General features: G+C 39.5%; 1 protein-coding gene across 2 annotated transcripts in view; it reads left to right on the top strand.

Annotated features, from left to right (window-relative positions):
* The window catches only part of LOC140491446 (protein-tyrosine sulfotransferase 1-like), a 68,919-nt gene extending 52,501 nt beyond the window's left edge, over window positions 1-16,418 (top strand). The window contains exon 6 of one of the 2 annotated variants that reach the window (XM_072589622.1): window positions 15,832-16,418. Coding sequence is in view for 1 of the 2 variants with exons in the window: in XM_072589623.1 (XP_072445724.1) it covers window positions 15,832-15,843 (12 nt within the window). In the remaining variant the exon portion in view is untranslated. The remainder of the gene's footprint in view (window positions 1-15,831) is intronic. The other variant, XM_072589623.1, reaches the window with a different exon arrangement.
* The last annotated feature ends 4,302 nt before the right edge of the window (window positions 16,419-20,720 follow it).

Below are 20,720 nucleotides of genomic sequence, written 5' to 3'. Positions count from 1 at the left end.
GGATACCAGCCTCTGAGGAGTTATTTCACTAACCAATTTTAATTCTGACTCAGGAGGCACATTGGTATTCAAATATAATCTAAATTATACTAAAGTCTTCACTTGTTTTTGTGCTTTCTTTATGTTTTGACTTGGTTCTATTGTTGGAAATAAATTTCTGACTGCTTGTTTGGGGAATTATTAATGATCCTTAATCTCAATACTAAGAATCTTATCTCATGATATCTTATCTCTCTCTCGCTTAGTGGTGCTCACTCTAGCCATTGTCTATAATGTAGTAACTGCTGTTAGATCTCTCCCAATACTCCTGCATTACATCATCCTATATTGACGCCTCTTCTATTTCTATTCTTTTCACTCATGAGAACTTCTGTCTAGAACTTGCATGAAATGCTAGCCCAGATTATATTTTTTTCATAAATTCCTGATGAAGGACTTATGCCCAAAACCTTGATTCTCCTCCTCGGATGCTGCCTGACCTGCTTTTCCAGCACCCCACATTCAACTCTGATCTGCAACATCTACAGTCCTCACTTTCTCCTAGATACTTTTCATGTATTATTAAATGCACCATGAAAGATGTGTACTGTTGTGTACAAAAACAGTGGATAACTAGCTTTTTAACACACAGGCATGTGTTTATAACATTGCCAGTGAATTAACATTTGCATTTGTGAATTGGTGGTTGTTGTGAAATACCAAGTATTTACCTTTTGAAAAGACTTGAGGTATTAGAAATACTGTGAATCTCAAAGCTCTAACCCATAATAGTAGGCTGACAGTGTTAGTCTTGAGGGGTCTTATTATCTGGGCCTTTGAAAAAGTGAAGGGAGTGCAGTATTAAACTTTAGCTGTGAGTTTTGGGTTACAAAGTTAGTAGCTTCAATAACTCGAGTAAGTCTAAGAAGTGTTTCCACCTTTGATTATAATGATAAATGTGTGTAATAAAATATGAATTTAAACTAGTCATTACTAAGATATCGAAGCACCTGAAGAAATATTTTGTTAGAAATCAGGCTAAATATTAAAGGAATGCTGAAGATTTGTTTTTTGAGGAATGAAATCCAGTAAGGCAACCTCTACCAGCTGGAAGATACATTAGAACGCCATCACCTACAAAACCAGCTCAAGCACACTTGTAGTTTTATTGCCATTTCTTCACTGTTTCTGGGCCAAAATCATGGAAAGCCTTTCCTAACTGCATTGTGAGTGTAACTATGCTCCAAGGACTGTAGCCATTCAAGGAGGCAGCTCACCACCTTGTAGGAACAATTATGGATGGGAAATAAATGCTGGCCAAGCCAGCATAGTCTGCATCCTGTGAACAAATAAAAAATAATCTTTATGACACAGGGTCTTGGTGAGATCACATAGAGTCATAGAGATGTACAGCATGGAAACAGACCCTTCGGTCCAACCTGTCCACGCCGACCAGATATCCCAACCCAATCTAGTCCCACCTGCCAGCACCCGGCCCATATCCCTCCCAACCCTTCCTATTCGTATACCCATTCAAATGCCTCTTAAATATTGCAATTGTACCAGCCTCCACCACATCCTCTGGCAGCTCATTCCATACACGTACCACCTTCTGCGTGAAAAAGTTGCCCATTAGGCCTCTTTTATATCTTTCCCCTCTCACCCTAAACCTCTAGTCCTGGACTCCCCGACCACAGGGAAACGACTTTATCCTATCCGTGCCCCTCATAATTTTGTAAACCTCTATAAGGTCACCCCCCAGCCTCCGACGCTCCAGGGAAAACAGCCCTAGCCTGCTCAGCCTCTCCCTATGGCTCAAATCCTCCAACCCTGGCAACATCCTTGTAAATCTTTTGTGAACCCTTTCAAGTTTCACAACATCATTCCGATAGGAAGGAGACCAGAATTGCATGCAATATGCCAACAGTAGCCTAACCAATGTCATGTACGACCGCAGCATGACCTCCCAACTCCTGTCCTCAATACTCTGACCAACAAAGGAAAACATATCAAACGCCGCCTTCACTAACCTATCTACCTGCACTCCAACACTCCCTAGGATCTTACCATTTAGTGTATAAGTCCTGCTAAGATTTGCTTTACCAAAATGCAGCACCTCGCATTTATCTGAATTAAACTTCATCTGCCACTTCTCAGCCCATTGGCCCATCTGGTCCAGATCCTGTTGTAATCTGAGGTAACCCTCTTCACTGTCCACTACACCTCCAATTTTGGTGTCATCTGCAAGCTTACTAACTGTACCTCTTACGCTCACATCCAAATCATTTATGTAAATGACAAAAAGTAGAGGACCCAGCACCGATCCTTGTGGCACACTACTGGTCACAGGCCTCCAGACTGAAAAACAAACCCTCCACCACCACCCTCTGTCTTCTACCTTTGAGCCAGATTTGTATCCAAACGGCTAGTTCTCCCTGTATTCCATGAGATCTAACCTTGCTAATCAGTCTCCCATGGGGAACCTTATTGAATGCCTTACTGAAGTCCATAAAGATCACATTCACTGCTCTGCCCTCATCAATCTTTTTTGTTACTTCTTGAAAAAACTCAATCAAGTTTGTGAGACATGATTTCCCACGCACAAAGCTATGTTGACTATCCCTAATCGGTCCTTGCCTTTCCAAATATATGTACATTCTGTCCCTCAGGATTCCTTCCAACAACTTGCCCACCACTGAGGTCAGGCTCACCGGTCTATAGTTCCATGGCTTGTCTTGCCCTTCTTAAACAGTGGCACCACATTTGCCAACCTCGAGTCTTCCGGCACCTCCCCTGTGACTATTGATGATACAAATATCTCTGCAAGAGGCCCAGCAATCACTTCTCTAGCTTCCCACAGAGTTCTCGGGTATACCTGATCAGGCCCTAGGGATTTATCCACCTTTACCCGTTTCAAGACACCCAGCACTTCCTCCTCTGTAATCTGGACATTTTGCAAGATGTCACCATCTATTTCCCTACAGTCAATATCTTCCATATCCCCTTCCACAGTAAATACTGATGCAAAATATTCATTCAGTATCTCCCCCATTTTCTGTGGCTCCACACAAAGGCCTCCTTGCTGATCTTTGAGGAGCCCTATTCTCTCCCTTTTGTCCTTAATATATTTGTAAAAACCCTTTGGATTCTCCTTAGTTCTAATTGCCAAAGCTATCTCATGTCCCCTTTTTGCCCTCCTGATTTCCCTCTTAAGTATACTCCCACTTTCTTTATACTCTTCTAAGGATTCACTCGATCTATCCTGTCTATACCTGACATATGCTTCCTCCTTTTTTTTAACCAAACCCACAATTTCTTTAGTCATCCAGCATTCCCTATACCTACCAGCCTTCCCTTTCACTCTGACAGGAATATACTTTCTCTGGATTCTTGTTATCTCATTTCTGAAGGCTTCCCATTTTCCAGCTGTCCCTTTACCTGTGAACATCTGCCCCCAATCAGCTTTCGAAAGTTCGTGCCTTAATACCGTCAAAGTTGGCCTTTCTCCAATTAAGAACTTCAATTTTTAGACCTGGTCTATCCTTTTCTATCACTATTTTAAAACAAATAGAATTATGGTCACTGGCCCCAAAGTGCTCCCCCACTGACCCCTCAGTCACCTGCCCTGTCTTATTTCCCAAGAGTAGGTCAAGGTTTGCACCTTCTCTAGTAGGTACATCCACATACTGAATCAGAAAATTGTTTTGTATGCACTTAAGAAATTCCTCTCTGTGAGAAACGAAGCTCACTCACTTCAATAATTTCAATCCAAGACAAAATCTGAAGCAGTAGTATCGTTTATTACGCTCGTGCAAGAGGGGTGTGATGTCTACTATTTACAAGGTAGTCACACACACACAGAGTTCAACAAGTACACAATATTTATGTAATTCGTTTCTCTTCCCTCCTCCCATTGCTCCTCCCCTGTTTACATTTCCCACGACTCTAAGCCTAACGCCCACTACTCTTGTTTATCTCTGAATTCATCCAGCCTTGTCTGACAGAATGCTTATTTCTGGCCTCACAAGGACATTTGACCACATCCCTCTGTGGTCTTAATGTTATATATCCTTCTTCACTGCCATCTGTTTGCCTTGCTCACTAAAGCAACATTTCCTTTTATTGTTTGCCCTTGTGGGCCTTGTGACCTCTTGATTGTGCTTTGTTCTTGTTTTTGCAGAAGTGGGAAACAGATGCTTATTACTATTGTTTGTACAAGTATATCTAACTTAACCCCCTCCCCTCACAGCACCTTATCTATTTGTCTGTAACATCTACCATTGTTTGCAGGCGCATTTCATTCTTGTATGCACATTATGGCTAATACAAAAACAATTATATATTTCCTTCATATAGTTTTCATTCTTGTTAACTCAGCTCTTGGATGAAACAATTATACACTGGTGTCAGTTCCTTTACCGTACATAAGCAATTATGATTGCAGAAGTAACACTGCTTTACCTATATCCCACACTCTCCATCTAAATCCTTAACACTACGGCAGTCCCAGTTGATGTTTGAAAAGTTAAAATCCCTACCATAACTACCCTATTATTCTTACAAATAGCTAAGATCTCCTTACAAGTTTGTTTCTCAATTTCCCTCTGACTATTAGGAGGTCTATAATACAATCCCAATAAGGTGATCATCCCTTTCTTATTTCTCAGTTCCAATTTCAGGTATTGAGACTGGCTCGAATGCAACGAGGGGTATGTCGGCTTCCAAGAGATCAGCTGTGTTAGGGGATTCTGTAGTCTGAGGTCTAGACAGATGTTTCTGTGGCCAGCAGAGAAAAAGCAGAATGGTGTGTTGCTTCCCTGGTGCCAGGATCAAGGATGTCTCAGAGAGGGTACAGAATGTTCTCACAGGGGAGAGGGGCCAGCAAGAGGTCATTGTCCATATTGGAACCAACGATATAGGAAGGGAAAAGGTTGAGATTCTGAAGGGAGATTAGAGAGAGTTAGGCAGAAATTTAAAAAGGAGGTCCTCAAGGGTAGTAATATCTGGATTACTCTCAGTGCTACGAGCTAGTGAGGACAGGAATAGGAGGCTAGAGCAGATGAATGCATGGCTGAGGAGCTGGTGTATGGGAGAAAGATTCACATTTTTGGATCATTGGAATCTCTTTTGGGGTAGAAGTGACCTGTACAAGAAGGATGGATTGCACCTAAATTGGAAGGGGACTAATATACTGGCAGGGAAATTTGCTAGAACTGCTTGGGAAGATTTAAACTAGTAAGGTGGGGGGGTGGGACCCAGGGAGATAGTGAGGAAAGGGATCAATCTGAGACGCGTACAGTTGAGAACAGAAGTGAGTCAAACAGGGCAGGCAGGGACAAGGTAGGACTAATAAATTAATCTGCATTTATTTCACTGCAAGGGCCCTAACAGGGAAGGCAGATGAACTCAGGGCATGGTTAGGAACATGGAACTGGGCTATCATAGCAATTACAGAAACATGGCTCAGGGATGGGCAGGACTGGCAGCTTCAATTGTTCCAGGATACAAATGCTACAGGAAGGATAGAAAGGGAGGCAAGAGAGGAGGGGGAGTGGCATTTTTGATAAGGGCTAGCATTACAGCTGTGCTGAGGGAGGATATTCCTGGAAATGCATCCAGGGAAGTTATTTGGGTGGAATCTTGAGTACTGTATAAAGCTTTAGCCTGCTATTTTAAAAAGGTCATAATTGCATTAGAACCATTTCAGAAAAGGTTCACTTGATTGATTCCTGGGATCAAGATTTATGTTATGAGGAATGTTTGGACATTTGAACCTGTATCTTGCAGAAATATAAGATCTTTAGGAGACTTGACAATGAGGCAGCTGAAAGAATACTTCCTCTTTTGTGAAAGACTAGAACCAGTGAGTTTTGAGAAGATTTAGAGCTTAGGTTGAGGTTCTGGATGTAGGATGGCTCGGTGAACTGGAAGGTTCGGTTTCAGATGTTTTGTCACCAAACTAGGTAACATTATCAGTGAGCCTTTGGATGAAGCACTGTGGTGTGGCCGACTTTTTATTTGTGTTTAGGTTTCCTTGGGTTGGTGATTCATTTCCAGTTCTTTTTCTCAGTGGATTATAAATGGGATCCAAGTCAATGTGTTTGTTGACGTGACCCACTCTCACTAGTATCTTTACATACAGATGAGGAAGGACATCAATTCGACTGGGCCAATACATCCACCCTAGGACAAGCCAAACAGAGTCATGCACGAGAATTCCTAGAAGCGTGGCATTCCAACCAGAACTTTATCAACAAACACATTGACTTGGATTCCGTTTACCACCCCCTGATAAAAACAACTGGAAATGTCGTCACCACAGGAAATGATGTCACCAACCCAAGCAAACCTAAACGCATAAATAAAATGTGGGATATACCACCAGTGCTTCATCCGGTGGCTCAGTGATGATGTTACCGAGTATGGTGACAAAACATCTGAAACCAAACCTTCCACCTCAGCGAGCAAACCTACATCCAGACTAGAACTAATTTAAAAATAACTAGTTTCTCATTAAAGATGGTGAGGAGGAGAATTTGCTTCCCTCAGACGGTCAGGCGTCTGTGGAATTCTTCCCTAGGGAGCAGTACAGGCAGGGTCATTGACTATTTTAACAGCAGAAATATATAAGTTCATTGACTAGCAAAGGAATAAAAAGTTATCAAGGTATGCAAAAAGTGGAATTATTCTGCACTTGGATTAGCCATCATTAGAGCAGATTTGTGAGGTAGAATGACCTATATGTAATTCAAATATTGTGTGTGGCATTTGATATTGTAACTCTGAAGGATCACAATTCAAAGCTGAAGAGTGCAATGTCTAAAGAACAGATGATTAGGATAAAATAAGGAGCTTATCAATAGACCAGAACATTTGCCTATAGGATGAGCTTTTACTGACCTTCCTGTATGCTGTTGATAACCAAAATCATTTTCCCGTTTTGGAGCAGAAACTCTGGTTAAGTCTTTAAAGAGAAAAGTGAATGTGAAATAGGCAAATAACCTATCATTAAATTGAAAATTCAGCATTATTGCCGCCACTAGTTTGCATTAAAATGACTTTATGAAAATTAAATAAATGTTGGCATATCCTTGATATGACACCCATTATTTAAAATGTGTTTGTGCCACATTGTTAATACATGTTTTGGTCATAAAGCTGCTCTTAGTGATATAGAAGGTACTTTACTTCAGAACAGGTTTAGCACAGCAGTAAACAAAAAAAAAATGGCAGTTGGAAAAAGTGATAAGTTAACAAAGCTGCTCAAGGTAAAGCATAATTTGTCTAATAGGTGGAATTGCTGATCTAAAACTAATAGGCTGCATTATATTACCATTGTAGCTTGTCTTCTATACTTAATCAGTTAAGAAAAACATAATAGCAACATTATATAAGAAGTCGAAGGAGAAATTTGGCACTGAGCTAAACTTTGTGTGTATCTTAAAGTATCCCAACACTCCAGCCCAAAACCAGACAGGTGACATTAGGGCTGGAGTGAACTAAATAAAGATTTTAATATTCCCCCAAAGTTTAGTTTTGGAAAATTATTTTTCACACTAGATGCATTCCTACTTTATGCAGATTCCAATCCTGCTTTGCAGCAGATATGCCTGAAGGAAAGGAAGGATAAGAATGTTGATAACTTTGTGATCTCCAAAGTATTTAACTAGTGGCCTTTTATTAAAATTCTGTTTCTTAACAGTATAATCTTAAGGCTTTCTGTCAACTTTCATGTCTACATTGATGATACCCAGTAACATCCCTCTACCATTTCAATCAGCCCTTTGGCTTTGAGCTGTAAAAAAAGAAAAAAATCTCAAATGCACCTCACTTCTTGATGAGTGAGCAGTTAGTCACCAACCAGAAGAACAAAACCATGGTCCTTAGCTCGTATCATAAATTAAATTTGTTTGCCGTCATCCCACTACATGGCTGTACATGCAAATGGACCTAACAATTCATCACCTCAGCACCCTGATCAATCCTCATCTGGGTTTTTAAAATCCTTGCATTCTACTAGTCATCAAGCCACCTTGCTTCTACACATGCAGCAGGTACCCACTTTTGCCCAAATCACAGACCCCCAAAGTTAATTTTGTTAACTAGTCCAGTGCTTTCCTTGCTGGCCTGTCACTTTCTATCATTCATAATTTGTTCAAAGTGTGACAGCATGCATTTGTCTCGTCATCACCTCCATCATGACTAACTTACATTGGATTTACAACTCCCAGATACATTACCCTGACTCTAAGATTCTCTAGATCCCTTTACCTCCCATTACATTGGATAGCCTTCAATTTCTTTCTTGAGTCCCACCTAAACTTTGCTACATCCATTCAAAGAAGCATCACTAACGCAACCAACCACGAATGGACAACTGCACTAGAATGAGCTTTCAGATTAAACAACAGCAGACCAGGACAAGGAAGGGAGACTGGCCCTATAAGAAAAACTAACCAAACTCTCTCAGAGCAATGACATGAACAAATCAGAGCCTGGATAAAGAACCTATCTGACCGACTACACTCATACTGAAAAAGCTGTCCTAGTACGAGGGATAAACTACAACCACAGGGATGTGGACAAAAAGGACTTTCTGGCAGCACTGGAATCTATCCTAAAAGACAGTAGACTTACAGAAGAAACCCAACAGGCCATTAGATAGATGGTAGCACTAACACTAAGCAGAAAGAAAGAAGTGAACATCCTAAAGATGCTTGTAGGGAAAGCCCTAGAAAGACACAAAAGACAGAAACATTGTAATCCTACCTGCGGACAGATAGGATGCATGACCATCATCCTGAACAGAACATTGTGTTGAGGAACCTCAATTATCTGGAATTCGATTATCCAGCAAAGTCATAAGGTTCCGATGTGTGGCTAAACTATGTTATCTGGCATTTGATTTTTCGGAATTTGATTAACCGAACAAAATACTTGCCCGCCTGTGTCCTTCGGATAATCAAGGTTCTTCTGTACATTGAAAAAATGAACTTACTCCTAACTGACACCGATACCTACCAACAGTCAGCGATGGACCCAACTCCACAGCTCGAGAATCACCTGAGGAAACTACACAAGACAGGTGAACTTAACAAGACAGACCTCCAAAGAATGAAACCAGAAGGATCTAACACACTGTTTCTACAGATTACCAAAGGAACACAAATAAGGGCCCCCGCCCCGGATCCATAATCTCAATTCCTGGCATACTGACATACGGGCTAGCAAAGGAACTGCAATGAAAACCAAAACACCTGGTAGAAGACTCAACCCATTCCATCCACTCCACCCAGGAATTCCTTAACATCATCAAAGACGTCAAGATCGAGGACAATAAGGTCATGGTTTCCTTCAACATAACGGCCCCATCAACAAACATCATCCTAGCTAAAGAAACACTGGTGTCACTGTGAGATAAACCAAGGATACAAACCCTTAACAGCAGCAACTCCATCAGCAAGGAAAGCATCCTCAAACAACTGGACCTGTGCCTCACACCCACTTCACTTTCAACGACAACATGTACAAACAAACCAACGGGACACTTATGGGGTCACCAATATAAGGACTTATAATGGAAGCAGTTTTGCAAAGGTTAGAATGAACAGCCATTCCCATGATCTAGCCTAAGCTTTGAGTCTGCTACGTAGATGATATCTTTATCATCATGAAATGTGACAGGCTGGAAGAAACCCGCAAACCCACAAACAGCATTCTCACCAATATGAAGTTCATCAAAGAGAAAGAGCAATAACTGACACCCCTTCTTGGATGTCATAGTAGAATGATAAGCCAATGAAGAACTGCAGACGAGTGTTTACAGGAAAACCCACACATACTGATCACATACTCAACTACAGAAGCAACCATCCCAACACCCACAAATGAAGTTGCATCAGGACACTATTCATATGAGCCACAACACACAGCAGCAACCTGGAACTATAACAAGCCGAGGAGAAACACTTATACAACTTCTTCAGGAACAATGGTTAGCAGATATGTGCAGTGCACCGATTCCTGCACAACGGACCTAAGCAGGAAGACTCAACATGTCCAGAGACTGTAGTCACCTTACCATACATCAAAGACACATCAGAGAAAACCATCAGACTACCCTGGCCCCTGGGCATCAAGGTAGCCCACAAATCTACTACCACACTGAAACAACTACTGATTAAGTTAAAGGACCCCATACCCACAGCCAGCAGAATGAACGTGATATACAAATTACCCTGTAAGGACTGCAATAAATATTACATTGGATAAACTGGCAGGAAACTAGCCACCAAAAGACATGACCAACTATCGCTAGTATCCATACACACAAACAAAGAGGGACACCAGTTCGACTGGAACAATGCAACCTGGGATAGGCAAACAAAGACATGCACGGGAATTCCTAGAGGCCTGGCATTCAAATCAGAATTCCATTAACAAACATCAATTTGAATCCCATTTACCAACCTCTCAGAGCCAGAAACAAAAATGATATCACCCACCACAACAAACCAAGAAAAATAGATAGAAACTGGAACAGAACATCAACACTTCATCAGAGGCCCACCAATGATGTTACCAGGCATGATGATGAAATGTCTGAAAGCAAACCCACCAACTCAGCGAGCAAACCAATAACCTGATCCACAACCTGAGCTACAAATCTTCGTCAAGGTCTCAAATCTAATTAAATGTTTCAGATGTAAATGAAAGTAGGTAGTAGCTTGAACATAGCATTCAATGTGACAGAGGAAGCCTGACTTGTATTCAGTGAAGACATTTCCAACAAAAATTTATGCACAACAGACACCACATGTCCTTTTATTAATGCTGGTTCTATAAAGGGTGGTGAGTGGACTAGAGAGATAATGTTTGCAATGAGAGTGACTTAAGCTAAATGAAGGGAGATGATGTAATATGTAAATGATTGAGGTGATAGAGGGCTTCCAATGATAAAATACTGGAAATAAATTTTACAGGAGATCTGCTCACATGGAAAATTACAGTGATGGTTAAAGAATCTGAATCAAAGATGGAGAATGTTAAAATGCGTGGATGTCGGTAATTCGAAATGAGACTTAAATTGAGATACGTGGAATCTAATTTAAAGGGATAAAGTGGACAGCAGTAATAGATCTGCTGGCCCATTCCACACTAATAGATTTTCATAAAAGTTAGAAACTATAGATTTAAAACTCTTGTTGAAGGCATTGGAAATTGGGGAAGGGTAATTTTTTTTTCAAAATTGTTGAGATAGTCTAGGAAATAATTTGGTGATCAGTTGTGCAAGTTTGGATCTAAGCCTGTTGGGAAATTGACCTGAAATTTTCCTTGTGGATAAAGTTCATTGGCTACTAAGTCTCATACCTCATTCCAACCCCAGTACCATTCGTCCCTTCTTTTATATTTATTCAGTCACTTAATTGATCAATTAGTGATCAGTAGTTTAATTCTTGCATACTGACAAATAGTGGGATAGGGAATAGCCCAGGGAAAATACAAAGAGAAGGAATCATAGACAATAGGATGTTTTTCACAATGCAGCACAGGTCCTATGTCAACAGGTATACTGATGCTGAGAACATAATGTTCAGAATTGTTTCAAAGTGAGTAAGCACAGCTTAGATGGCTAATATTGGGGGTTTTAAATTTCACAATAGATCAGACAGTGGCAAAGGACACAGAGGAGTCCTAGAGGAAGTACAAGATTAGAAACATGGAATATATCAAATTACTCAAAAGTACAATCTCATCTGTAGTACGTGTGGAGTTTAGAACAAATTGTCAGAATTGGGAAGATAAGATAGAAGATGGTTAAATATCTATCTGAGTAGGGCTGAGGTTGAAGAGATTTGAATTTACAACCTCTGGGATATTCTTTTGTCATTTTCCTCTTTGGTAATTTCACCATTGGAAATTGAGGCAATGATTTTTAAAATTCATTTGTGGGCTGTGGGCATCACCTTCATCCCTAATTGCTCTTGACAAAATGGTAATGAGCTACTTTCTGGGATTGCTGTAGTCCATGTGGTGTAAGTATACCCAAAGTGTTGTTAAGGGCAAAGTTCTTGGATTTTGACATTGCAACAGTGGAAGAACAGAATAAAGTTCCAAATTAAGATGCTGTGGGACTTGGAGGGAAATTTGCAAGTGATGTAGCTCTTTCTAGGTGGTAGAGTTTGTTGGTTTGAAAGGTGCTGTCTAAAGAGCCTTGGTGAGTTGTAGCATTGCATCTTATGGACGGTAGACTCTGCTGCCACTGTAGTGGTAGAGGGAGTGAATGTTAAAGGTGTGAGACGGGGTGCCAATCAAGCAGACTGCTTTCTCCTAAATTGGGTAACACATCTTGAGTGTTGTTAGATTTGAAACCATCCAGGCAAGTGGAGAGCAACATTCCCACTTAGCTGCATAGCTGCACATATGCGTGTGCATCCACTTCAATGTTTCACACACTGCGATCAGTGTTCCAGAAGTCACTGCCATGAATGGACCTCCAAGGTTCATGTAGAAAAAAGTTCTGAGAGGGACTGCTGCTGAAGAGTATTCCACCACCGTGCCTTGTGACTGGTGGGCTGAATTTGAGGAGTCAGGAGGCGGGATCCTTACCGCAGGATGCTCAACCTCTAGTCTTGGAGCCATAATATCTACGTATAATCAACTTGAGCTTCTAGTCAATGGTAACCCCAAGGTGTTAATCATGGGAAATTCAGTAAGGTAATGTAATTAAATGTCAATTTAAGTCCTCTTTTCTGTTGCATTCTTTCTTGTTGGAGATGGTCATTGTCTGGCACTTGTGTGGTGCAAATTTTATTTGCTATTTATCTGCCCAACTTTTAATGATGTCCATGACTTGTTGCAAATTGACACAGACTGCTTCAGTATCTGAGCAGTTGAGAATGGTGCTTAACATTGTGTAATCATCAGCAAACATCCCCTCTTCTAATCTTATGATGGAACAAAGGTTAAAATTGATTGAGCCCAATCAATTGCCCTGAGACCTCCTGCAATGATGACCTAGGGCTCAGATGATTGACTAACCTCCAACAATCACAACCATCTTCCTTTATGCCAAGTATTATTCCAAAATGCAGAATGTTTTGAGGTTAATTGCCATTGACTCCAGTTTTGCTAGGGTTCATTGATACCACACTTGGTTAAGTACTATCTTGCTGTCGTTAATAATCGCCCTCACTTACTCACATGAATTCAAACTTCTGTCAAAGATTAGTGAAATCAGTAGCTGAATGGACCTGACAGAACCCAAACTGAGTATCCGAGAGAGGTTATTGCTGAGAAAGTGCTGCTTGATAGCACTGTCAACAACACTTTCAATCACTTTTTAATTGAGAGGAGACTGATGCAGAAATAATTGTATTTGATCTGCTTTTTATGGGTGGAACATAGTTTGGCAATTTTTATCGCTGTTCATAGCTGCCAGTCTTGTAGCTCTATCGGAATAGCTTGGCAACGGCACAGCTTGTTCTGGATTATAAATCTTCAGTACTATTGCTGGAACATTGTAAGGCCTGTAGATTTTGCAGTATCCAGTGGTTTCAATCAATCCTTGTTATTGTGTGGAATTAATCAAATTGGTTAAAGCCTGGTATCTGTTATGCTGAGTACCTCAGGAGGAGGCTCTGTCTATAACACTGTGCTTACACTGTTTGCACACAAGTTGACTTGTATTCTAAATTGGCATGTCACTTCTGGGTATGCCCTCCTGCACTCTTCATTAGAGTTGGAGATATGCAAAAATAGAATGGAAGGCATACATTCAATATTCCTGCCATTTCATTATTATGTATTATAAGTTTAACATCTCATAAAAGTGAAGATACAGTTAACGTATGTGTGGCCAGTGACCACCTGAACTGGTTTTGACTACCTGAGGGGATCAGAATGAAACTAAGAGAAAAGGCGGGGCACAGCCTAATGATTTTATTGATAGGTAATTAATCCAGAGAGTTAATCTCACAGAAAGCCAGGTTCGAATTCTGCCATGGTAGATTGGTGGAATTTGAATTCAAGAAAAAAAAACAAATTAAGAACCTAATAATAACTATGGAAACGGTTGTGGATTGTCAGAAAGAAAAACTCATCCAGTTCACTTAATGCCCTTTAGGGAAAGAAATTGCTGTCCTTATCTGATCTGGCCTATGTATGACTCCAGACCCACAGTAACGTGGTTGACTCTTGACTGCCCTGTATTGAGGGCTGGTTAGTGAATGCTGGACGAGCCAGCACAGCCCATATCCTGCGAATGAATGTTTAAAAAAAAAAGGCCTCTCCACTCTTTATCTGCCCTGTTTTTATTTTACTCTTGGGAGATTACATACCCATTAGAGATTTGAAGCTGTCTAATCATAATGCTTTAGCCATCAGGACTGTGGCAGAAACAAAAACAGAAGTCGCTGGAAAAGTTCAGCAGGTCTGGCAGAGAAATCAAAATTAACGTTTCGGGTCTGGTGACCCTTCCTCAGGAGTGTGGCAGGGTTGTTGGCTCAGTTGAACTTTTCCTGTCTGTCATTCTCATGTGTTGGCAGACCACAGTGGCTCAATCTTACCTTACTTTAATACTCTTTTAGACATCCTTTCTTATCATTTATGTAGTTTGTATATGCCTTTTCCCTTATTGAATGTTCCTGTAACTTTTCGTTTTCAGAGATTATGTAGCTATTGAGGGTTGAGAAAAGTCTAGTGATGATGATGCTTTTGTTTGGATTTAATTTTAAATTCATCCCTTTATTAATTCATGGCATTTCAGTTTTGGTTAATGTGTTCTTATTTACATCCTTAGATTAATTCTCATTCAGCATCATTTTTATGACAATTTAGTTTAGATAAAGGTGAAAGTTTTGTGGTCATCATGACTGAGACTTATTTTCAATTCTCATTTTTTTATTTATTAAACTTAGGCTCAAAACCCACCACAGCAATTGATGAAATCTATGTTCCCAGACTGTTCCCTATGTTAACCTGGATGACCCTAGATTACTAGTCCAATGATATAACCACATCATCACCATCTTCCCCTGTTACTTTCGATTTTTGTATTTGTGTATCCGTCATCGCATTTATGTGCATATGTCACTCATCGTGATTTAATCCTTGTGATTACTACTGTCTAGATGTTTTATTTCTGTTCAATTTTTAAAAAGATATCTCCAGTCTCTTCGCTTTTAAGGTTTAGATTATATGTCTTCTGCATTTTCCTATCCCTTTTCCAAAAAAAAATCCTTTCTTATTCCATCTCCATTAGAAGAAAAACAGTCGCCTTGTCACTCAAGCAAATCTGGATTGAATTTTTTTTCCCATTTGTAGCATTTAGGAAAACTCATTTTTGTTCATTTAAGTTGTCTGAAGTAGGTAAACAGCTTAGAAGTATGAGTGCTGTATGTGCACAGTTATTTACGAGAATAAAGAAACTAGAACATGGCTCACCACACCTCGAGCGATTGGATAAAAATTGTTTGTTTAGTCCGCAAAGCCCAGATCCAATGTAAAAATAAACAAAATTTGTAACCATTATTTTGGGTTTTCTCTTATGCTAAGACAAACAACCCATGTGTGCTGCTAATCCACATGTTAAAAGTTTCCAGTTTTCACATTTTATTTATTCCACTTCAACTTTTGAGCTTTTCTTGTAGCACAATCTTCCACAACCAAATTGGAATTTTTGTTTTAGTTCATAATACAAAATCAAATTTTACCATAACATAATTGAATCTAACACAAAGTGGCTGATGTTTCACAAAAGAGCAGTCAGAACAATTTTTGTAAATTGTAGTTTATCATTTTTCAAGAGGAACTGCATTAAAAAATATTCTATTGTATTATGTTTTGCTGCAGGTGAGATCCTAACTCCAGGATGGTCAGATATCTTCCTTTCTGATTCTCAGAAAAGCAGATTCTCAGAAGATATCTCAGGATCAGATTTTCTCATGGATCTTGTTCTTGACCAGTGATATAAGTTCTTTATTCCACATTAATTTTCATTTTATAGCCACTATTCCAGCTGTAAACTCTTAGAAACTTAAAATGCAAATATGCTATATGCGAAGAGGTAATGTAACCATTAATGATGGCAATAATGTTAGAATGTTGTCATACAGACATTACAAAAGTATCAACAAATGAAATGTGAATGTATCCATTTTCCCCTTGAGTTTTATTCATGGCAAAAATCACCATAGACCTTTTTTATTTTTATTTTTATGAATGAGGATTTGGAAGTAATCTCCCAGAGATTTTGAATGAACAAGAACCCTGTTTCCCTAAATGCTCTTGGGGCGAACTGTGGGCTGTGATTTAAAATTATAGTGATTCTATCTATGCATTTCCATGTAAAATATGTAATTATTGGAGCATGAACAACTGCACAGTGCTGTTCATGTATGTAATTGATTTATTTATACAGTTGCATACAAAATTTTGTTTTTGTATTTTTGAAGTAAAATTTTCATTAAAATAAATTTTAACACGATAAGTTGTCTGCATCTGAAATATAGGAGTAAGTGAGGACAAAGTCTGAAAAGTGACAAGTTAGTGTGTTCACACTACTTAGTTGTGAAATATTAGCTCACAATATATGTCAGCAGTAATGTTGAATCAAGAAATTGCACCTAACCTTCAGGCAAATGTTCACCCATTTCCAAGTATAACTTGAATAAAAGCAAAACGTTGCAAATGCTGGAAATCTGAAATTTACAGAATGCTGGAAAAACTCACCAGATCTGGTAGCATCCATGGACAGAATATAATTAACATTTCATGTTATCATTTCTTCAGAAACCTGAGGTTAACATGTTGCGAGATCAGCTGAGTTACTCCGTTCTCTGTTTGTTTCTAATGCAACTCACTCTTGCTATAATGTGCTTTTTTGTTTGCATAAATCTTAGACCATGTTCTTGGCTTGGCAGGCTTTTCTTATGAGTGGCGTATATACTCCAGTCAAGAGTCTTTTTGTCATTTGCAATTTCAGGAGAAGATTGCACATTACAGATATTGTTCAGTACATTTATGATTGTTATTTTATAGGAAAAGGACATTCCTGTTCTGGGCCTGAAAATAACTTTGGTAGTGGGAAAGTGGAGATAACCTCAAATTATAATAACAATTGTTTTCCTAATTGTGTTGCACCTCCAGCATGAAGGATGTATCATTCCAGGGCATTCTGCAGATGATACTTCCCCCATGACCCTTCGCTCATAGATTTAGAATAAGCACTGAAAAAAAATCTGTAATATTCTTGTCTGAATTAATCATGGTAGAGAATTAACTTGAAATAATTTAGCAACCTCATTAATGCCAAGAATATTTCCAGATGGGCTGAGGAGGTTAAAACAGTATTGGCATGGATGATGTAAATGAGCAACCTCTTGTATTTTTCCTGAAATTGTTACAATATTTTAAGTATGGGGTTTGCTGGGGAAGAGACAGTGGTAGTGATAATGGACTAATAATCCAGAAGCAAAGGCTCCTGGTTTGGATAAATGATAGAACTTCAATTCAGACAATAAAATCTGAAATTGTGAGGGTCTCAATTGTGTCGACCATGAATTTATCATTGATACTGATTTTGTTCACAAAAGCCCTGGAGGGAAGGAAATCTGATGTTCTTAATTGAATCTGGCCTGGCTGTGACTCCAGACCCAAAGCAAATTTGTTACTTCTTAAAATGCCCTTTTAAGTAATCTTTGAAGCCTCCCCCTTCAAGGCCATTGGATGGGCAACAAAAAAAACTATCTTTGCCAGTGATGCCCACATGTCATTAAAAGAAAATTAAAAGGTTGTCCAGGCAGCTGATGTAATATTAACAACGCCTATTTTAAGAGTTAGCATTCATAATTGCCGAGCTCATTACGATATGAATTTAAGATGATATAAGACTTCAAACTCGAAGTAAATTTTAAGACCCAGCAGCCAACAAAGAAGTGGAGGAACTTGCAGTTTGAATTGACATTGGGATATACAGCCTACATGTCTAGCATTGCACCAGCACTAAATTTCAAACATGACTGCTCGATTTTCTGGTGGGCTAACTGTCCTTGGATTCAAAGCAGCTTTCTGTTAGTAGAAATTACCACTCATATAGCCACTGCATAGTATTACTTAAACCTGTTCAAAATGTTTGGGTGCTTTGCCTCTCCAGGACTTGAATTGGATACTTTGCAAATCTGAAAGTGGTGGCATTTAGCCCATTTGTGAATTTGTGATATAAGCTAATAACTTTGATCAGGATACCATTGTCCTGCAAGATAATTTTGATCTGCTCCAATTGGGTACTTGCTAGAAAGATATGGTTGTCCTTGGGTTTTTTTTCCCCAGAGAGGTCATTAAAAGCAGCGATTCCAAAAAGTCCAGGTTTGAAGGGTTTTAGGGTCAGTTTGATTATAGCTATCAGATTTGCCTCAAGCAAAAGCTTTCAAGTTTTTAAAGAAACACTTGTACACTGAAGCGGGTGTGGCCAGTTCTCCCAGCTCAGCTTTACTCTGGTTTGGTTTGGTTTTAGCAGTCTGGCTGTTCACTGAAAGCAGTCAGTCATTGTGAAGCTGCTGGGCCCACAGAAGCAGGTCCATGCTGATCCTCCCTCTCTCTGACATCTCTCCTGTAAGACCCTGTGTTTGATTTTTTTTTTCGTTTTGTGCCAAGGGGTGTTTATGTGGATTGTTATGTGGAACAGCATCATTACGTTGGGATAATCAATTGGGTTTTCAGATAGCTTAAGTTATTCTATATTTTGTTCTCTTTTATTTATGTTTGATTTGGTAATCTTGTAAATAAATTGTTTTGTTTAAAACTGAGCGGTTTGACCAGCTGCATCACTCCTGGAATGTCCATTCTACGCCTGCTTAAAACAACTAGCAAAGTTTGGGTCTGGGCTACTTCCTTGAAATGTTTTGAGGGGGTCTGGCCTGGTCCATAACAAGGGACATTTACATTGGTTAAGGAACATAGTCATATGCAAGGATCCTTCTGTATTTCACAAATAAGCAATGTTTTCAAGTCTTGCACCTTTCCAAATTACCTAGGAATTTGGGGAATCTTTAATTCCTATTGCTTTCTCTATGCCACTACCTTGGTCAAGCACATACAATTTGCTGACTGAAATTTTGGCATTCTTGTATTTATCTTGATACATGCGAGACAAAAAGTTTCAATGACATAGCTCTCCCTGAATGTATTCTAAACTTACGTCTTTCCATCACAGAATAGTTTATTGTTGCACTTCAAAGTTGTGTGTTGGGTTTTTAAAATAAATCAATAGCCTAATGAGAAACGTATATGTTATGGGTTACCTAATTTCTATTATAGCTGTTTTGCAGAAAGTAAAGTTATATACCTTGTGCAGAACAGCGGAATCAGGATCACGTGGAAAGGTTGCATAGCAGCATTTCAAAAATCTTTTTTTACTTCCAAAATCATCTGCTACAGAAGACACAACTTCAAATCTGCTGAAAAGTGTTAAGAGCAACTTGAGTAAGGAACTGATCGTTCTATACTTGCGCAATAAAAGCAGAGACTCGTGCTTCATGAGTTAGCACTTAAATTGCTGATAATTGTAACTATATAAAATTCTTGTTTGTTCAGCAAGATAAAGGTTATAGACAGGTTCTTATGAAGGTCAAACACAATGGTTTTTCTGTTGATTAAAACTAACTGAATAAGTTTCTAATTTCCTTTTTTCTCCTTTGTTTTAAAACATAGTTATACAATTCCTAAAATCTCTTGAGTATAGTTGAATCTATCCACAGTAATCAAAGTCAATGACATCTCTACAAGTTAACTTCAGATCCCTCGAGATTAGAGAAAAAATAATCTAAGGTGTTTTTGCTTGTGACTGTAATCTAACTGCTGCCTTGAAAAAGACCCACTGAGATTTTTCTTGTTTCAAAGATTAAATTGCTTGCAGTACTCATGATTTAGGGTCACACTTAAAAATGATATGCATAGAAACTGCCAAATTTAGTTTTCATCTATTGTTTATCTTGTTTCAAGTTATTTAAGAGTCGATTTTGTGCTCCACAGCTGGAGTGGGAAGTGAGATGTTGGGGGTCCATCCATGAGAAGGCTGCACAAGGCATAGGTTTAGGGTGAGAGGAGAGACATAGAAGAGACCTAAGGGGTAGCTTTTTCATGCAGAGGGTGGTGCATTTAAGGAATGAGCTGCCAGAGGTAGTGGTGGAGGCTGGTACAATTACAGCATTTAAAAGGCATCTGGATGGGTTTATAAATAATTTAGGTATATAAAGGGTTTAGTGGGCTATGGGTGAAGTGCTGGCAAATGGAACTAGATTAGGTTAGGATATCTGGTTGGCATTGACGAGTTGGACCGAAGGGTCTGTTTCCATGCTGTATATATCTATGACTCTGTGACATCCCAGATGGCCTCCTGTTTCTGGAACTGCAAGTTCCCCTCCCATCTGATCAACGATGCCCTCCAGTGCATCTCCTCCACTTCCTGCACCTCCACCCTTGAACCCCACCCCTCCAACCACAACAAGTATAGAACCTCCTGGTCCTCACCTTCTACCCCAATCTCTAGATACTGCGCATTATCCTTCACCATTTCAGCCACTTACACCCAGAGACATATTTCCTTCCCTCTGTTCCACAGAGATCATTCCCTCTGTGACCGCCTCATTAGATCCATGCCCCCCACCCTCCACCCCAGGCACCTTCCCTAGCTGCCACAAGAGATGTAAAACCTGCACCCATACCACCTCCCTCACCTCTAT

This window comes from Chiloscyllium punctatum, chromosome 19 (assembly GCF_047496795.1).
Source record: "Chiloscyllium punctatum isolate Juve2018m chromosome 19, sChiPun1.3, whole genome shotgun sequence".
NCBI classification, from domain to species: Eukaryota; Metazoa; Chordata; class Chondrichthyes; order Orectolobiformes; family Hemiscylliidae; genus Chiloscyllium; species Chiloscyllium punctatum.
The sequence above is the reverse complement of the archived record's forward strand: the minus strand, read 5'-3'. Positions and strand labels throughout refer to the sequence as shown.